The sequence below is a fragment of the Typha latifolia genome, chromosome 6 (assembly GCF_019914945.1).
Source record: "Typha latifolia isolate L0001 chromosome 6, TyphaL0001v2, whole genome shotgun sequence".
NCBI classification, from domain to species: Eukaryota; Viridiplantae; Streptophyta; class Magnoliopsida; order Poales; family Typhaceae; genus Typha; species Typha latifolia.
This window is the reverse complement of record NC_133091.1, coordinates 9740879-9758299: the sequence shown is the minus strand read 5'-3', so window position 1 is coordinate 9758299 and position 17421 is coordinate 9740879. Positions and strand designations below refer to the sequence as shown.

At 39.3% G+C, this 17421-nt stretch overlaps 1 protein-coding gene across 2 annotated transcripts; it reads right to left on the bottom strand.

The window, feature by feature from the left end:
* Positions 1 to 206: 206 nt before the first annotated feature.
* LOC140791137 (uncharacterized) lies at positions 207 to 6091 on the bottom strand. Of its 2 annotated transcripts, XM_073141543.1 has the most exons (6): positions 5723 to 6091; positions 3671 to 3984; positions 3464 to 3578; positions 1711 to 1829; positions 1329 to 1389; positions 207 to 558 (listed from the first exon to the last, which is right to left on the bottom strand). In XM_073141543.1, exons 2-5 carry the CDS (start codon positions 3916 to 3918, stop codon positions 1338 to 1340), a joined length of 534 nt encoding a protein of 177 aa, XP_072997644.1. In that variant the 5' UTR covers positions 3919 to 3984; positions 5723 to 6091; the 3' UTR covers positions 207 to 558; positions 1329 to 1337. The 2 variants fall into 2 exon arrangements, with proteins under 2 accessions (XP_072997644.1, XP_072997645.1); XM_073141544.1 differs by lacking the exon at positions 5723 to 6091 and having other exon boundaries at positions 3671 to 5050.
* Positions 6092 to 17421: the final 11330 nt, after the last annotated feature.

Below are 17421 nucleotides of genomic sequence, written 5' to 3'. Positions count from 1 at the left end.
GCAACAGCTTATATGCCATTGTTATGAAATAGTGGCACTGTCACACCTTGTGAACCAAACTGAGTGCGAACAGTATTAAATTAATGGTGTATTTGTACCAGCATTAAACTATTCATTTCATCAGAAACCAAAACATGCAGTGACAACAGTACCAATAAATGGTGTCATCGTACCAGCAGTAAACTATTCATTTTAACAACAATATATTCAAAGGGAAAACTGCCAAAATAGTATATTTATCATAAATGGCACTCAAAATCTTCATAAAATTGTCACGTAATTTGACCACTATATGTTAATACAATTTAAGCAAATGAGAAGCTTCTAAAGTTGCTTTACTTCTCCCCGCAAACTTCGGGATTCTCAAGATAGAGTACATTTCAGGCCGAACTATGCTCTCATAATGCAATTGCACACTCTTGGGAAAGCTAGTTTGGAAATAAACAATTCATATATAAATGATTAAAACAACCTACAGCTAATATAACCTTCCTCGAGGCCAGAGTTGTTAGAAAATGCTGAAAGATGGCTGAAGATAGCAACTTTGCAAAAGAAAACCTGAAGAAAAACAGCAATGCTTTAGAGCCACTAGCACTAACTTATGCAAGCTATAGCATTGGTGATAAATGCCAGATAACTGTCTTGCTTTTCAATCATATCATAATAATTTGATAAACAACCAAATAAAGTAGTGCGTACTATGAGCAGAAGTTTAATAATGCAACTCAATAGAAGTTAACAAGCATTAAGAACATACATCACAAAATATAATATATAGCTTGGTGGAAGCTGAGTTGTTCTAGCAATTAGTAGCAAAAAGATATGTTAAGATGCGGCGACATACTCACTGAAACCTTTAGCATGAAGGAGACAAAATGGTAGGCTATCCAAAGTAAAATGAAGTGAGAATGGTGAATTTGTGACAAGATTCTTTCTCCATTAGTTAGGAGAATTCTGATTCCTAATCGTTGAAAATCTCATAAAGGTCAGGAGGGAATTTAATGCAGATTGTACCAATTGTTAAATTGCACAACAAAATGAAGAGGAACACAGAATCCTATCTTATTTCCAATCAAATGCTCTCTTTATTCTATTTCCTTCTCAACAAGTCACTACTGATTTTCTTAATCAATTTGAAGATAGTCTAAATCCAACAAAAAACATGAAATCAGAAATCACTAAAGTAGTAGAGTATGGTCGACTGAAAGCATAGTCACATAGCCATATCTCGATCAACCAAAATAGCACCAGCTGGCATGTTAAAGATATCAAACAAAGTACCATTACTAAATGATAGGATAAGATAAGATAGAATCACAAAACATTACCTCTACAAGCTAAATTAAAGTTTTCACATATTGATCGAGGTTCTTATTGAAGAGCTCACACCTACAATATAAGAAGATAAAAATCAATAATTCACATTTAGCAATAAATTTATCCTTGAAATGGAAAGACATGGTTAAAATGATATCAAAACCACAATATGATTCAGAAAATTGAAGCATTAAAAATGACCAGAATGAGAAGAATGACACTATAAAGTGATATGGAAATTGGCACAAACTTGACTTCATATATTGGTTAGGAACTAAGAAGTGCATGGTTAATCCATTGAATAAGTGTGCCACAGCTGTGATGATTGCATATTTTCATAATAGAAGGAAAAAACAAACTGCAAAACTCATCTAGTAAGTGTGAGAAACATACTTAATAGGGGTCCCCGGAACATAGAGGGGATTCTTTACAACATAGTCAACATAAAGCTTGTATATATACTTCAATGACTCCCGCTGGTCACTCGTCTTAGGATGAGTAACTAAAATAATCTGCATCAAGTTCACAATAATGCAGCATGATGTACTGTCTGCAAAGAATTAAACAACTTGGCCATATAAAAGATGATTATGCATCCGATATCATGTTAAGAAATAAACCTTAAATAAATGTCATGGTTCAATCCTGTATAATCTAAAATAAGATGACATTGGTATCATCACCATCAACGTGCAACATTCAAAACACTTGGAATTTGAAGAATAATTGACCCTAGCTTGTAAATTTATAACTTAGCCTAGAATATTCCGCTAGAAATTCAAAAATCATGATAGCAAGAGTCATAAGTTATCAAATAAAGAGCTTGACATAATTTTACCATTTAAGAAAGCACAAAATTTGTACAAAGCCTGTGTTGCTTCCATTAGATATTCTCCTATACAAGGATGTCAAGGTTACATAAGATAAGCTACTTCTGATTGCTAGGTCTGAAGCTGCTGATGAGGTTGCTACCCATGCCATTCTTTAAGGTTGTGGCTCTGTGTCGATTCTTTCCTTCCCCTTTCAATAGAGATAGAAAAGAGGTTCATTAGGCTATCCTTTATCCCGAATCCTATCAACTACAACTTCCGCCCTGCTCATCTTATCTCTTATATTATTTGTTAACTCAATAGCTGTTGTCCTGATAGTTTTCTATAAGAAATTATCCTCTTTTGAAGCCTGTAGTTGAATCCAAGGGCAAGATCTTATAGCCTTTGCACTACACTTTCAATTAGCAGAGATCTAACTTATCATTCCAACATTTCAAGCTGTTGTCAATACCTTTTCATTGTTCTGAAACTCTTACAGAAGTCATCACTTCCTTCAACCACTCTCTGTTTTTTATTCATCTTTAGTTGATCCAACATCTAGTGGGCAATTCATTAACAGTTGGTAAATTTGAAACTTTGTTTTTCCAGCATTTTCAGACTTTGAAGCAGGATTTATAGGTTGTTTGATTTCATGTGTTTGAAGATGCAACATCTGACTGTTAAATAAAAAACCAATGTGAATAAAAGTCTTATATCTTCACTCTTTCTTCCTATTAAAGATTGAAAGAATGTATTTTGACATTCGCTTAATTGAAGTGAATATCAATATGGTGCATATAAGCCCAACTTAGAACTTAGAAAGGATATTCCATAAAATAGAAACTAGTTTATATATAACACTTTATATGTGTAGAAGCAGTTTTTCTAAATGCATGAAGCCAAATGGCCCTTAGAGTTTTAAAATAAAATGTGTTCTTCCTTTAGATCGCTCCTAGTTTATTTCTTATATAAAATTCATTAGCATCAAATACAAGCCTAAACTTCTTACGCACCCCTCTCACCTTCTCAATCCCAAATAAAAGAAGAAAAGGATCCAGAGAGAAGACCTTTAAAAGGAAGGAAAGCAAAACAGGACTCCCTCCTCAATTTTCCACACTAAATAGATGAGAGAGACAATACATGCAAATTTGATTGCAATTCAGCACTATTTACCAAATACAATAGGATGAATCAACCAACTATATCCAAAACTTTCTCTTAAATTGCCTCCTGTTTTGCAACTCTATGTATTAACTCACATGCATAAGCAGTACTAATTTCATAGAAATAAAATAAAAAATTCTTCAATTCAGAATGAAAGGATCACAATATAATACCTTCACACCAGAGGGGCTCTCCATGAGGCTTAACTTGTAAGTATTTGTCCGAAAACTATAAAACGAGCACCCTTGCCCCGGAAGTAGTGGCACCCCAAGATTGCCTTTCTCCGCACTGCTCCAAAAGACCAAGAAAGCCCAATTGATCGATTCTTGAGTCCTAAAATCTAGCAAGAGAAAATAAAGAAGAAAGAGAAATAGCAATACTTGGTGGGATCCATCTTGGCTGTGAAAGATCGGAGCGAGAAGAGGAGGCCAAACATGAGCTTGTGGTCTTGGTTGGCATCGAGGGTTCGAAGGGGCCGGTGCCACTCACGGTTGAGGAGGCAAACTCCCGCACGGTTGAACACATAGATCATGTTCGCGTTGTTACCGGCCAAGCCAGTTGCCGTTCCCGGCGGTGCCGCTGGGGAGGGGCTTGCCTCCACAACCGAGGAGCCACCAAAGAACTGCATCAATTTGATACGAGATGACCTAGGATGGTTAAGGGTCTAATCGAGCCTAAACTAGTCGATCGTGAACTGCAAAATAGAGAAAAAGAATCAACATCATATTGCGATTCAGTTAATTTATTTTTATCATCTTCCTGCCAAATCTCTCAGATTACGTGTTAGAGAAAAAGAATTAGTTAGTAAAAAGCTATCATATGTTTCAGCATATAAAACAATTTGTAGCAAAAATTGTGAATTGCGAATTGCGAACGTAACTTGGTGATCCATTTCCGGCCCATTTTATATTTTTAATCATTTTGGACTCAAATCTATGTGATTATGGATCAAATATTCAACCAACTCTAAATATAAGTCAATAAGATGTATTAAAGCAACATGTGGGTAAACTATTGGTGAAAGTCAATTAGACGTATTATTCACTAGGATAAACTTATTTTTTTCTTCAATTTTCTCCCTCAAAGTCTTTAGGCAAATTGCCGATGAAAGTCAAAGCAATGACCTCAAGAAGCTTCACCATCTAGTTTAAAGGTAATGCATCTTCTTGTGTCAAAGAGTGCAACTTTTGTCACCCTAGCCACAATTGCCCCAGCGAGATGCTATGTACAAGTATAAATTATAAACAAGATAGAAGTTCATATTAGGAGATTAACTTAGCCGAACTCTCATCAAGCTTGAAATGATATTAATTTTCATCTTAGATATTGGATCAAGCTTGAACTATAATCATTTCAATTCGAGCCGAGCTCGAGCCCAAGCGAGCTGATCAATAAGCAATTTCAAGTCCAAACAAATTCAAGTATAATTTTGAGCCTGATCAAACTTAAATTGAACCAAGCTTGATTTAGGCTTGATTCATGCTTGAAACAAACCTAATTCAACTATAAAGACATAAACATTATAAAAGCATAAACTAATAAAAATCTCTATGCATTTGGAGAAGAGATGATATGGTCATAATTCAGAATTAAACTCTACAAGATCATATTATGCAAACTCAACATTCTACTTAAGCAAATCTTAGAACAAAAGTACATAACAGAAGTATAGAAAATATAACTTTCTAGTTGTTTCAGAAAATTAGAAGCAACACCCTTGCAGAGAAATTGCCCTTATACTGTGGGAAATCTAACATTCCAGTTGTTTCAGAAAATTAAATAGAACAAATATAATTCCACTAAGTTGAGACCATAGTTGTTAAATTGAACTAACCAAACATTCTCAGTATCATCAAAAGCAGCAAATACATCATCACTTTCAACTTAAGGAACATAGTTTTCAAATCTCTTCTATTCTGATACGCAGCCAAAATTTGAACAGACTGACAATTAAACACTTTATTCATTGATTTCTTTGAATAGCAACATTCTGTACATCAGAGAAGATAATTTATTCTTGAAAACATCAATTTATTGATCACTCACAATTTATTCAATCATCATGTTCTTTCAAAGATGAAACTTCAAGACAGTACTTGCACATTAAAATAGAGTCCTGATCCAAGACTAAACTCCTATTTCAGATCAGAGTACCAAACTAGTTGTTAAGGCATGATTTATTGTTGGCCAATTACCAACCACTTTAAGCTTTTGATTAATTGGGTAACTAACACTAGTTACATCACTGAAAATTAAATCAAAAGAAGCCCTAAAACATGGATCAGAACCAAACCTTAACAAAGACAAGAGATTAACACCATAAATAAATCGATCGATCAAAAACCTATTACAGAGCTTCAGATTTTCCGACCTCGCACCAATAACTCAAGATTCCCGAGAAATTGCAGAAAAGGAGATCATGGCATGCTTACATATTTATCGGTTAGATCTATCAAAAAGCGAGCAGATCTAGTAGAAACCAGCAAGGGATACACGAGCACTGCAGCCGGTGTCGACTGTCGAGAGAGATCAACGAGCACGGCGGCCGGTTTCCACTATCGAGGGAGATCCACGAGGACAGCGGTCGGTGTCGAGGGAGCCGATGGACCGACGGCGAAAGCGGTAGCCTGGTTTGTCGAGGAAGGAGACGTCGAGGATCTCGAGGTGGAGCGGCCTCGTGGAGTCGTGAAGAAGAGATGCAGAAATGATTAGAATAAGCGAGTTTTTGACCAAATTAGCCCTGCTCCAAAACTTTTTCACGGGAATTGACTGCCCTCAAACTTATTTAACAAATGGGGTCTAATTCATTTAAGCCCTAATAAAAACTTTAAATTGGTCGGCGTTTTTTTTCTGAGCAAAAACACTGATAAATATAGTATGTTTATCTAGTCCTAAAATACTGATTGGTTCAGCGTTTTATGTATGTAAATCCCTTAAACTTAGTTTTTCGGTAGTTTAGAGAAAAAAAAATTCTCTGACGATAAAAATATTTTAAACGTTGATTAGTTCAGCATTTTTTTTTTGTTATATTGAATTAGACCCTATTTAACAAATAAGTTTGAAAATAGTCTATTTCGGTAAAATAAGTTAAAAAATAGATCTATTTTGGACAAAAACTCTAAAATAGGCTGGTTTGGGAGATGTTCTAAGTTTCTCAAAACCAGGACAAATTTTTTCGAATGGGTACTATTACATATTTTCGTATACTCCTAAATTTTTTTATCATATAAACCCCATATAAATTGTAACACCCATGACTAAAAAACAAATTAGCGCATGCACCATGCGCGTGCACTCTAATCGCAACGCACATGCTTGGCGTGTGCGCTGACCTAGTCCTCCTCTCCCTCATCTCTCGCAATTAGTTGCGGGAGGTGGGAGAGGTGTCGGAGTGGAGCCGGACTCCACTCCACTCCGCTCACTCTCCCCTCATCTCTATATATAATTCCACACACCCCCTCGTACCTTCTTATTTCGTAGTCCTCTCTCTCTCTCTCTCTCGCACTCTTCCATCTCTTCCTTTCTTTTCTCTTTCCGAGCTTCCGAAGATCTCGTCGTGGGCAGTGGATCACCGGAGCATCGGCGGCCAATTAAAACCCCCTCACTTCAATCCTCAGGGTCGGCCTCATTTTCCCTTTAAATTAATTTGAATATTACTCAGTAAATTATAGTTAAATTGTAGTTTATTCGTTTCTATCTTCACCGAAGAAATTCACCAGCCGATGACTTCGGGTTAATCAACCACTGGTCTGAGAAGTTTCCCTGCGTCAACCTCTTGATGTGGGTACCAAATTTGGGTACCCACGGGGTGCGTGGGAGGCGATGCCATGTCGCCTCCCACCATTAGGTTCTTTGTCACGGGTGGCCAGCACCGGCAGTGGTGGCCTCGCTCGTCAACCTTGATCGACTCACCTCTTTGCATGGAAGAGGTGGGTACTCAAGTTGAGGCTACGAGCCCTTTTTGCACCGAAGTAGGAACCACCATGGCCGCCACCCATAGAGTTCCTTACTCCTCACCATCGGCCACTTCGGCCGACGATTCAATCGCGGCCTCAACCCAAGTCAACCTTGTCGACTTTGGGAGCCGGTGATCTCGGCTGCTCGCAATGGTGATCGTCGGCACCAACTCCATCTCCTTCCCTCGATCTCCTTCTCTTAAGGATGGCTGAGCTGATCAAACCCCCACCAGTTCATATGGACTATGGGGTAGGCCGCAGCCTATGCTCGTAGCCAATGGTAGTCCACCAAATCTCTATGTGCTACAAGGTGGGCTGCAGCCCACACCCGTAGCCAGGGCACCCGATCTCTATGGGCTATGGGGTGGGCCGCAGCCCACGCCCGTAGCCAGTGGTGGGCTGGGCTCTTAAGCCCAGCCCAGCCAATCTCTAGGCGAGCTATAGGGTGGGTTGCGACCCACACCTATAGCCAGCTCATTTGTTTTGGCCTAATGGGCTGTGGGTAGACCCGCAGCCCACTTCCTTTTTATGGATGCAATGCGGGGCCTTAAGCCCAACCCAGCTTTTGGACCATAGGCTAGCCACCAATAGTGTTTATTTTCTTTTATAAATGTAGTTACATTTCTAAAAATTTTCTCAATCATTATATTAACATAATTTAAGATAATACATAATTAAATTAGGTAGGTGAATTTAATAATCATTTCAATTATCTTTTATTAATGAATTTGACATTTCCAAATAAGGATAATTCTAATTTTACCATAAATGACCATTTTTTTATTAATATAAAGTAATATATTAATAGGGAAGAATAAATGCAAGACCAAGTCACCTATCTGGACCTAAAAAATCAAACTTAATTTATGCAACAAGGTAGTTAGCTCTATAAGTTTATCATTCTTATGCTTTATTTTATTTTATAAATTATTATATCCATTACTATGTGAGGAAGATTTCGAGATTCAGGAGGAGCCGACAATTTAGGAGAGTGGGACCGATTCCAAGATATTTCAGGCGAGTTAGTCCTATGTTAGTCTATGAAAAATAATATTGTTATGATGATAATTACATAGTCATAATTAATTTCTTACTTGTATTAATTATTATTTATCGCTTATGTATGACAGATTCCATGCTTAGTTATGATACATGTTATCTTCATGATCATGATATAATAAATAATAGAAGTTATGGCACCATATGCACATATTTTTTTTAGTCTAGTTCCAACTAGGCAGTGCCCCTCACCTACTCAACTCGGGGTTAATGGTAGAGTGTATTATATAAGTATTATATTAGCTGTCTACACCTGAGGTTGTTAGTTGATGGAGCATTCAAGTGATTACATTGCCCTGTTTAGAGACTAGTCTAGGATAATATTAGTAAGATATTTGAGACGCAGGGATTATAGCTCTACTGGTACTTGAGGACGTAGGGTCAGGGCGACTAATGATCTGTGAGCTCTTTCCCGCTGTATGCGATGATTCTACTCTGTGCGATGATTCAGCTACAAGTAATGATTTTGTTCTGTGCAATGATTTACTATAGTAGTGATAATATTGAGGATGGGCTTACGACTAGAGTCCTTAGTCTAATGGCCATAGATAACTGGTCATATGCAGCGTCGCTAGGCATATACGGGCGATAATACCGCTAGATGACTAGTCCTCCTCGTTATTATATTTGCCTTGTGGAATATGATATTATGGACTTAGTTGCTTTGTGAATTTTTATACATTGAGTTATGATGTTAATATACACTCATGTGTGTTATGATTAAATGAAAGTTTATTGAAAATTATATTGTACACTTTTACCTTAAAATATTAATAATTATGGGCATGCATATCTATTTATCGCACAATATATTATTTATATATTACTATTGGATTATACTTGCTGGGCTGTGTGCTCACTGCCATTTTGGTGGAAATATTTCAGAGCTAATTATGGAGGACTCAGATATCGAGGAGTAACATATTTATTTTCCTATTAGCATTGTTTATTTAGTTATTCCTAGCCCCTGCGAGGGTTATTATGCTTTAAATTTATGTATGGACTTGTATTTCTAGAGGCTTATTGAGGTATGTGATAATTATAACTTTGAATTATTTACTTAGATTATTATGATATTTCTAGACTTAACTTAGATAATCTGTGAGATTATTACACTAATAGGTAATGTGAGAGTCACGTGGATCTCTCCACGTGAGGAACACATGATTTTTAAAAGTGGATGTATCAATTTGGTATGAAAGCATAGGTTCACCATAATCCGGCAAGTTATCTAGGGTACAGTCCATATATTGATTTAGGAAGTTTAGAGACCATGATAGATTGGACATAAATGATATTAGTGACATGTAAATACATTACTTTGAACTTAATTGGAATACCGCCTAAACATGCTAGATCGATTCATGTGATTGCTTCTAAGGGAACTTCTGCTCTAGTTGATGAGCTGGCTATGGATGCTTTAGCTAGTAGCGTGGAGACCCTCAGGTGTTTGGCCAGTAACTAGGAGAGGTTCATTGAGGAGCTAGTTTGTGAGCGCACGATAGCGGTTAGGACGAACACACTGGGTGGATCGTCTGAGCATCTTACCCCAGCCAAGCAAGCTGGAGGTGGATCTTCTTGGCAACTAAACCAATTTATGCAGCTTTATCCTCCCGTGTTTAATGGCATGACCGATCCTATGGAGACGAACTAGTGGCTTGTGGATGTGAAGAAGATCTTGATTGCTTTTAGGTGCCCAGAGAATCAGCAGGTGACTCTTGCCACTTTTCTTCTCCGTGGGGAGGCGAAAGAGTGGTGGAAGGCCACTGAGCGTTTGATGCCAAATTAACATGCAGGAGAGTACATCACATGGAAAGCGTTCATAGACGCCTTTGATCAAAAGTACTTCCCAGCATCTCTTCGAGTTGAGCTGACATGGGAATTTACCTAGTTAAAATAGGGGAATATGACTATAGCTCAGTACGAGGAAAGGTTTAATACCTTATCCCGTTTTTGCCCTAGAGTTGTGCCAGATGATGCTGCCAGAGCTGAGCAATTCAAGATGGGACTACAGATTGAGATCCATAAACAGGTGAATATGGCGAGGAACCTGACTTATGCGGAGCTAGTGGAGAACGTAGGGATAGCCAAGAGAGATTTACTAGAGGAGTGTTCTCAATAGCAGGAGCGAGTGGCCAGACGTCCAGGTCGCTTTGATGGGCATCCACAAGGAGGTGGTTCGAGTTGGAGTGGACCCTCTAGTTCTTATCGACCGAGATTTCACCCATATACTAGTGGTGCCAGTTCTAGTGCAGCTTCGAGCAGATTCGACTCATAGAGTTCGGGCAAACCTAGTAAGGCATCACCTTCTATCAATAGTGGGAGGCTAGCAACGATTACATGCAGCACTAGTAGCGGAGGATCTACACGACGTCCTACATTGGAGGAGAGGACTTGCTATACTTGTGGTCGGAGGGGACATTTATCTCGAGATTGACCTGGTACTCAGGAGGTGACTTGTCATCATTATGGACACACTGGTCATACCTAACCTCGTTGTCCTATGTTAGCTGGTGGGTCAATCACTACGACTACGCCATCTATTTCTGGGGCCTCAAGAGCTAGTACTGCTACGAGTAGAGGACATGTTGGTGCGCGATCGGGGACTTCTAGCAGAGAAAGTGGCGAACGTACTGGTCGAGTATTTGCCATGACGGAGCAGGATGTAGAGGCATCTAATGATGTGGCGACAGGTAACAATTAAATATGCTTATTTAGAATTTAAAATTCCTACTTAAATAGAAGTCAAATTATCCCTTCTTTCTTTCTAGAGAAAAATTTGATTAATAAAAGAATTTTTGTTATAAATTTATTTATGCAATGACAGGAACTATGACCTTATTTTCTCATACCGCTAGGATTCTATTTGATCTTGGGGCTATACATTCTTTCATTTCTCCTCATTTTTAAGGCATACTGATACGACTCTAGAGGCTCTTGATGAACCTCTGCTCATAGCTACTCTAATGGGTGATTTTTTGGAGATTCGCCAAATTTATAGTCCTTGCACTCTAACTTTTGGCAAATGGGATTTTAGGGCAGACCTTTTACCCCTTGAGATGCATGATTTTGACTTGATTTTGGGTATGGACTAGTTAGCTGCTTATCATGCCAACATTAATTGCTACAGTAAGGAAATTATTTTGTAGCTTAATGATGGTATAAAGTGTCGATTGTTTAAGGATCGATAGGTGGACCACCCATAGTTGGTGGCAATCATGTCTGATGAGTCTAGTGGGGCCCAAGCCTTAACTGACTTGTTGGTGGTTCAGGAGTTTTCGAATATTTTTCCTGAGGACCTCTAAGGGCTTCCACCAGATAAGGGAGTTGAGTTCACCATTGACCTGATTCCAGGAGCAGGATCAGTTTCCAAGGCTTCTTATTGCATGGCTCCAAAGAAAATAAACTTAGAGGATAGATTGATGATTTGCTAGATCGAGGATTCATCAGACCTAGCTCATCACCTTGGGGAACTCCAGTCCTCTTTGTTAAAAAGAAAGATGACACTCTTCGTCTTTTCATTGATTATCAGCAACTGAACTAGTTGACTGAGAAGAACAAATATCCCCTATCTCGTATTGAGGATCTTTTTGATCAATTGCATGGAGCTGGAGTCTTTTCGAAGATCGATCTGAGGTCCAGATATCATCTTTTGAGGATTAGGGAAGTGGATGTCTCAAAAACCGCTTTCCGCACTCGTTATGGTTTGTACGAGTTCTTGGTTATGCCTTTTGGGCTAATTAATGCTCCAGCTGTTTTCATGAACCTAATGAACTGATCCTTTCGTCCATTCTTGGATCAGTTCATTGTGGTCTTCATTGATAATATTTTTATATATCTAGCCTCAGAGCAAGAGCATGAGGAGCATCTCCGGTTGGTACTAGAGACCTTGAGGAGAGAAAAGTTGTTTGCCAAGTTTTCAAAGTGTGAGTTCTGGCTGAACGAGGTAATGGGTTGACCAATCTAAGATCACAGTAGTCTTGGGTTAGAAGCAGCTGAGCACCGTGGCGGAGGTGCGCAGTTTTCTTAGGCTAGCTGGATATTATCGGTACTTTGTCGAGGGATTTTCAAAAATCTCAAGCCCTCTTACCAGGCTGACTCGGAAGGATCATCATTTTGTGTGGACGAATGATTGTGAGGAAAGCTTCTGGGAGTTGATGAGGAGACTTACTTTTGCACCTATTTTTATAGTGCCTCGTAATGGTGTGGGCTACCATGTCTATTGTGATGCCTCATATATGGGCCTGGACTATGTTTTGATACAAGAGGGCAGAGCTGTCGCTTATGCTTCATGGAAACTCAAAGATTATGAGCATAATTATCCCACGCATGACTTGGAGCTAGCAATAGTAGTCTTTGCATTGAAAATCTAGAGGCACTACCTTTATGGGGAGAAGTGTGAGATTTTCACCGATCACAAAAGCTTTAAGTACCTTTTCACCCAAAAGGAGCTGAACTTGAGGCAGTGTAGATGGCTTGAACTGGTAAATGATTATGACTACACTATTAGCTATCACCTAAGAAAGGCAAATATGGTAGTTGATGCCTTGAGCCGGAAGTTTATGGGCAACTTGGCTTGTTTGATCACCCAACAGGAGGGCATCTTAAAGGATCTGCAGAGTATTGATATTCCTATTATTTCTAGCAGAGCGAGCTTAGGACTTTTTGCTCATTTGGTGGTGAAACCGACTCTAGCTGAGAGGATCAGAATTGCATAGGCGGAGGATCCTTACTTTCTATAGATACTTCAGCAAGTCCAAAGTTTAGGCAAAGAGGATTTTCGTACTTATGTTACGAGAACCTTGAGGTTTGGAGATAGATTTTGTGTGTCAGATATGGGCGAATTCTGAAAGGAAATTTTGGAGGAAGCCTATTAGACCTATTACAACATCCACCCTTGGGAGACGAAAATGTATCATGATGTTCACAAGTCTTTCTGGTGGTCAGGATTAAAGAGGAACATAGCAGAGTTTGTATCCCAGTGCCTAACATGTCGGTAGGTAAAAATTGAGCCCTAAATGCCTACAGGGCCCTCAGACTTCTACCCATTCCTGAGTGGAAGTGGGAGCATATCACTATAGATTTTGTGGTTGGGTTGTCGAAGCCTATGAAGAAGAAAGATTCCATATGGGTAGTCGTGGATTGGTTGACCAAGTCTGCTCATTTTCTTCTAGTTAGCACCACAGATTCCATGGAGCAGCGGGCTACCTTATTTTGGGATGAGATCTTTGCTCGCCACGAGGCTCCCATCTCTATCACCTCAGACTAGGACCCTAGATTTACATCTAGATTGTGGTAGCAATTTGCTAGATCTTTGAGTACCAAATTGTAGTTCAGCACTGCTTATCATCCTCAAACCAATGACCAGTCAGAGTGGACGATCCAGACATTTGAGGACATACTACGTGCTTTAGTTGCTAATTTTAGACTTAGTTGGATCGACACCTTCCTTTGATTGAATTTGCTTATAATAATAGTCATCACTCCAGCATTGGGATGCCCCCTTATGAGGCTTTTGATACACCTAGTTAGAATCTTTTCTTATTGCATTAGTTATTTATTTTTATTAAAATAAATTTTCTGTAGGTCACGTTAGAACGCCTTTGCGAACGCTTACATTAGGTTTGCAAAAACAGAGAATGCAAAATGTGCGTTCGAATGCGGACGGGCGCATTTGAATGTCTGCATCAGGTTCACATCGACATAGAATATTTGATGAATATTTTTTCTTAGTTGTACAGACTGCTTCCTATAATCAATCTAGATCTTAAAGGGATCGTTCCATAGGTCCTATCAGATTTATATGGTCAGAGATGCCGGACACCTATCAATTGGGATGAAGTGGGAGAACAGAAGATAGAAAGCTCATAGTTGATCCAATAGACCATTGATAAGGTCCGAAAGGTTCGTGAGCATTTGTAGGTTGCCCAAAGTCGACAAAAGAGCTATGTTGATCGTCGATGTCGAGACCTAGAATTTCAAGTTGGGGATAGAGTTTTTCTCAAGGTCTCACCCAAGAAAGGAATAGTCCGATATGGGAGGAAGGGCAAATTAAGCCCTTGATACATTGGACCTTATGAGATACTAGAGCGGATGGGGTCAGTTGCATATCGCGTGGATCTGCCTTCAGAGTTGTCTCAAATTTATAATATTTTTCTGATGCAAACCGAGTTAGATCGGATCACATCAAGGGGAGATTAGACTCAATGGATTGAGAATAGTTATCTTATTTGCTTATTTGGTTTAGTTAGAAGGTTAAGATTTTATTTAATTAGCTAAATCTAGCTATGCACAGTTTCGAAAAAATATTCATAGAATATTCTACAAATGTCCAAATAATAACAAGCAAGCTGGATAAGATCTCCAACCTCCAGATCTACAATTTTGGTATTCATGACATCTCTAGATTCAGAATCTATATATCGTGAAATGAAGGATTAATTCGTAAAAGATAAAGAAGGCTGATTTAGTTAGTTAGCTAGCTTTATCTTGTTGTTTGAATTTCAAATAAATTGGATAATCCGCATGTGGATCCGATCCGCTATGGATTTTAACTCCTATAAATAGGAGTGGGCATGTATTGATAACTATATGAAAGTGAATAGAGAGAAATCTGAGTTTAGCCAGTTATTATTCTCGTCCTTATCTTTTTTTTCATTAGCCGTTAGATTGTCTATATTTTTATAGGACTAGATCATAACCTTGAATCCCCTTCAAGCATCCAAACCCTAGCCACCTCCTACCTCCAGCAGCCACCCTACAATACGGCTGTCCACCACCACCCTTGGCTGTCCGCCATCCTCCGACGACCGCCACAATGTCAGAAATTACCGTTCTTCCCTCTCTGACCTATCTTCACTATTTTATTTTTATTTTTTAATCCTGACCTTTGATTTAGGTGCAACTAAAGACATTAGAACCCTAACTCATGAGCTACCTCCATCTAAATTTTCATAATCATCTAACGGACGGATCGTTCCAGATCTGATCTGTAATATTTTCATGTGACAGTATTGAGGAAATATTTGCATAATCCCTCCCATGTGTTAAAGGAGGAACCTATTCAGCTAAAGAAGGACTTTTCCTATGAGGAGCAACTAGTTTGGATCATTGATAGATGCGTGAAGAGGCTTTGGAGGAGGAATGTATCACTAGTCAAAGTTCTTTGGCAGAATCATGGTGTAGAGGAAGCTACTTGGGAGCTTGAGGAGGAGATTCGTCCACTTATCCACATTAATTAGATAACTCCGATACATAATTTCAAGGACGAAAATTTTATTTTGTTGGGAGTAGTTGTAACACCCATGACTAAAAAAAATAGCGCACGCGCTATGCACGTGCACTCTAATCACAACGCATGCGCTTGGCGCATGTGTTGACCTAGTCCTCCTCTCCCCCATCTCTCACAGTCAGTTGTGAGAGGTGGGAGAGGTGTCGGAGTGGAGCTGGACTCCACTCCACTCCGCCCTCACTCTCCCCCTAATCTCTATATATAATTCCACACACTCCCTTCGTACCTTCTTTTTTCGTAGTCTCTCTCTCTCTCACTCTTCCACCTCTTCCTCTCTTTTCTCTTTTCGAGCCGCCGAAGATCTTGTCGTGGACAGTGGATCATCAGAGTGCCGATGGCCAATCAAAACCCCCTCACTTTAATCCTCGAGTCAGCCTCCTTCTCCCCTTTAAATTAATTTGAATATTGCTAAATAATCATAGTTAAATTATAGTTTAGTTTTTCTATCTTCGTCGGAGAAATTCATTGGTCGGCGAATTTGGGTCAATCAACCATCAGTTCGGGAAGTTTTCCTGCGTCAATCCCTTGCCGTGGGTACCCAATTTGGGTACCCATGGGGTGCGTGGGAGGCAATGCCATGTTGCCTTCCACCGCCGGTTTCCTTAGTCACGGGCGACCACCACCGATGGTGGTGGCCTCACTCTCAACCTCGATCGACTCACCTCTTCGCGTGGAAGAGATGGGTACTCAAGTTGAGGGCTACGATCCCTTTTTGCACCGAAGTAGGAACCTCCATGGCCGTTGGCCAGGGAGTTCCATACTCCTCACCATCAGCCAGTCCGACCGACGATTCAATCGCAGCCTCAACCCAAGTCGACCTTGTCGACTTTGGTAGCCGGTGATCTTGGCTGCTGGTGATGGTGATCGTCGACAGCAACTCCATTTCCTTCTCTTAGTCTTCTTCTCTTAAGGATGGCTGAGTTGATCAAACCCCGACCAGGTCACGTGGGCTATAGGATGGGTCGTAGCCCATGGTCGTAGCCTATGGTGGACTGGGCTTTTGTCCAATCTCTATGGGCTACGGGTGGGGTGCAGCCCACACTTGTAGTCAGCGATGGATTGGGCTTGTGAGCCTAGTCCACCCAATCTCTATGGGCTACAGGCATGGGTTGCGGCCCACACCTATAGCTAGTGGTGGGCTGGGCTTTTAAGCCTAGCCCAACCAATTTTTAGGTGAGCTACAGTCTGGGCTGTGACTCACACCTGTGGCCAACTCATTTGTTTTGGCCTAGTGGGCTGTGGGTAGGCAGCCCACTTCCTTTTTATGGATGCAATGCTGGGCCTTGAGCCGAGCCCAACTTTTGGACCATAGGCTAGCCAATAATAGTGTTTATTTTCTTTTATAAATGTAGTTACCTTTCTAAAATTTTTCTCAATCATTATATCAACATAATTTAAGATAATACATAATTAAATTAGGTAGGTGAATTTATTAATCATTTTAATTATCTTTTATTAATGCATTTGGCATTTCCAAATAAGGATAATTCTAATTTTACCATAAATGACCATTTTTTTAATTAATACAAAATAATATATTAATAGGGAAGAATAAATGCAAGACTAAGTCACCTATCCTGGACCTAGAAAATCAAACTTAATTTATGCAGCAAGATAGTTAGCTCTATAAGTTAGATCCTATGTTAGCCTATGGAAATCACCTATTTGACTACTTAGGAGAGTGGAACTGATTTCAGGGATATTTCAGGCAAGTTAGATCCTATGTTAGCATATGAAAAATGATATTATTATGATGATAATTACATAATTATTATTAATTTCTTACTTGCATTAATTATTATTTATCACTTATGTATGATAGATT